The 2,124-nt window shown below is 39.4% G+C and overlaps 1 protein-coding gene across 5 annotated transcripts in view; it reads right to left on the bottom strand.

The window, feature by feature from the left end:
- The window catches only part of SPATA5 (spermatogenesis associated 5), a 326,635-nt gene that overhangs the window by 254,467 nt on the left and 70,044 nt on the right, over positions 1-2,124 (bottom strand). For all 5 annotated transcript variants that reach the window (XM_010860264.1, XM_010860266.1, XM_010860267.1 and 2 more), the window contains exon 11: positions 47-256. In XM_010860264.1, coding sequence (XP_010858566.1) covers positions 47-256 — 210 coding nt within the window. The remainder of the gene's footprint in view (positions 1-46; positions 257-2,124) is intronic.

Here is a 2,124-nt window from a genome sequence, read left to right on the forward strand (position 1 = left end):
GGACTGCTAGAAGAGAGAGTAACAATTTAATAAACTTAAACCCTACCTTTATAGCCAGGAAATTCAGTCCACTCTCATTGGCCAAAGCCTTTGCGATCATTGTTTTAGAGCATCCAGGTGGCCCATACAAAAGAACTCCTTTGGGTGGCTGAATACCCATTTGGGTGAAAGACTCAGGATGTTTCAAGGGCCATTCCACAGCCTGTTTCAGTTTCAGCTTGACATTTTCCAGTCCTCCTATATCTGACCAGGATACCTGCAAAACAAACAAAAAATTTAAAACATATGTATACAAGAAAGGAAACAGAACTATTTAAAAATCAATAATTTCCTTAAAAAATTCTCAACAAGATTAAGAACTAGGAGTTTATAAAATGTGAGCTGCGTATTATAGAAATACTAAAGAAAACCAAAATGTTACTTCTTGCAAGTCTTACTTGTATAAGTAACTGTTTAAACAACTGAATATACTGTTAAGTCTATATTCTATTCTACATGCCTTTAAAAACTAGCTTTCATCTGTTTGAAAATAGTTTGAATCAGTGATTCAAGGTCAAATCTACATATCTAATTTCTTATATTTCTTTTCTTGAAAGCAAAATTACTTTCAAATACACTTCTGTAGGTCCTTATGGAACATATAAACATTTCTGCCTTCGGTATATTAATAAGAATTCTCAAAATTTTGTTCTTCCCAAAATGTTCCCCAAACAAGAGAGCTCTTTATGTTTATGTACTTAATAAATATGCATTACATATCATATAAAGTCCACAGGAAATAGACGAGACATAAATCCAGATCCTAAAGAACTTAACAAATATCAGTAACACACACATAAATAACCATAGTACAATGCAAAGTATACTAACCACAATGACAAAGAAACAGAAAAATCCTTTGGGCGTTCCCAGGAAGAAAAGATTATTCCCAGCTGGAAGGTAAATCTGAGAGCCAACTCTTGAAACAGGGATGAGATCCATAAATATGAAAATAGGAAAATGGTTAGGTAGAAGCCAAAAAATTATGAAAGGCTCAGAAGGAAACATGAAGAATATGAGAGAAAAAAAAGACTTGAGAGGGGAATCAAAAAAGAAAAGAAAAGAAAGTTCTTCTTTCTAAAAAAGGAAAAGCAACTTCAAGCCATCTAGTGGAGAACGCTGAAGACTAGATGGAGCTCAAGAATCTCTTTATTCATAAGAATTCTTTGAAGGTTTTTAATCTAGAAAGCAATATTCTTTGATCTGTGCTTCAGAAAGACTTCTCTGACAAGATTCACTGGAGAGGAGAGTGTCTTCAGAGAGAACAATTAAAGATCTATCACAAACATTCTTTAAAAAAAAAAGTAAAGCGAAAATTAAAGTTGCTTAGGCCTGTACAATTCTTTGTGCATGGACTATACAGTCCATGGAATTCTCCAGGCCAGAATACTGGAGTGGGTTGCCTTGGCTTGCTCCAGGGGATCTTTCCAACCCAGGGATCAAATCCAGGTCTGCCGCACTGCAGAGCCACCAGGAAAGCCCAAGAATAATGGAGTGGGTAGCCTGTCCCTTCTCCAGGGGAACTTCCTGACCAGGAATTAAACCAGGGTCTCCTGCATTGCAGGCAGATTCTTTACCAGCTAAGTGACCAGGGAAGCACCCTCAGTTCAGTTCAGTCGCTCAGTCGTGTCTGACTCTTCGCGACCTCGTGAATCTCAGCACGCCAGGCCTCCCTGTCCATCACCAACTCCCGGAGTTCACCCAGACTCACGTCCATCGACTCAGTGATGCCATCCAGACATCTCATCCTCTGTAGTCCCCTTCTCCTCCTGCCTCCAATCCCTCCCAGCATCAGAATCTTTTCCAATGAGTCAACTCTTCACATGAGGTGGCCAAAGTATTGGAGTTTCAGCTTCAGCATCATTCCTTCCAAAGAAATCCCAGGGCTGATCTCCTTCAGAATGGACTGGTTGGATCTCCTTGCACTCCAAGGGACTCTCAAGAGTCTTCTCCAACACCACAGTTCAAAAGCATCAATTCTATGGCACTCAGCCTTCTTCACAGTCCAACTCTCACATCCATACATGACCACAGGAAAAACCATAACCTTGACTAGACGGACCTTTGTTGGCAAAGTAATATCTC

The sequence above is a fragment of the Bison bison genome, unplaced genomic scaffold (genome assembly GCF_000754665.1).
Source record: "Bison bison bison isolate TAMUID 2011002044 unplaced genomic scaffold, Bison_UMD1.0 scf7180017864465, whole genome shotgun sequence".
NCBI lineage: Eukaryota > Metazoa > Chordata > Mammalia > Artiodactyla > Bovidae > Bison > Bison bison.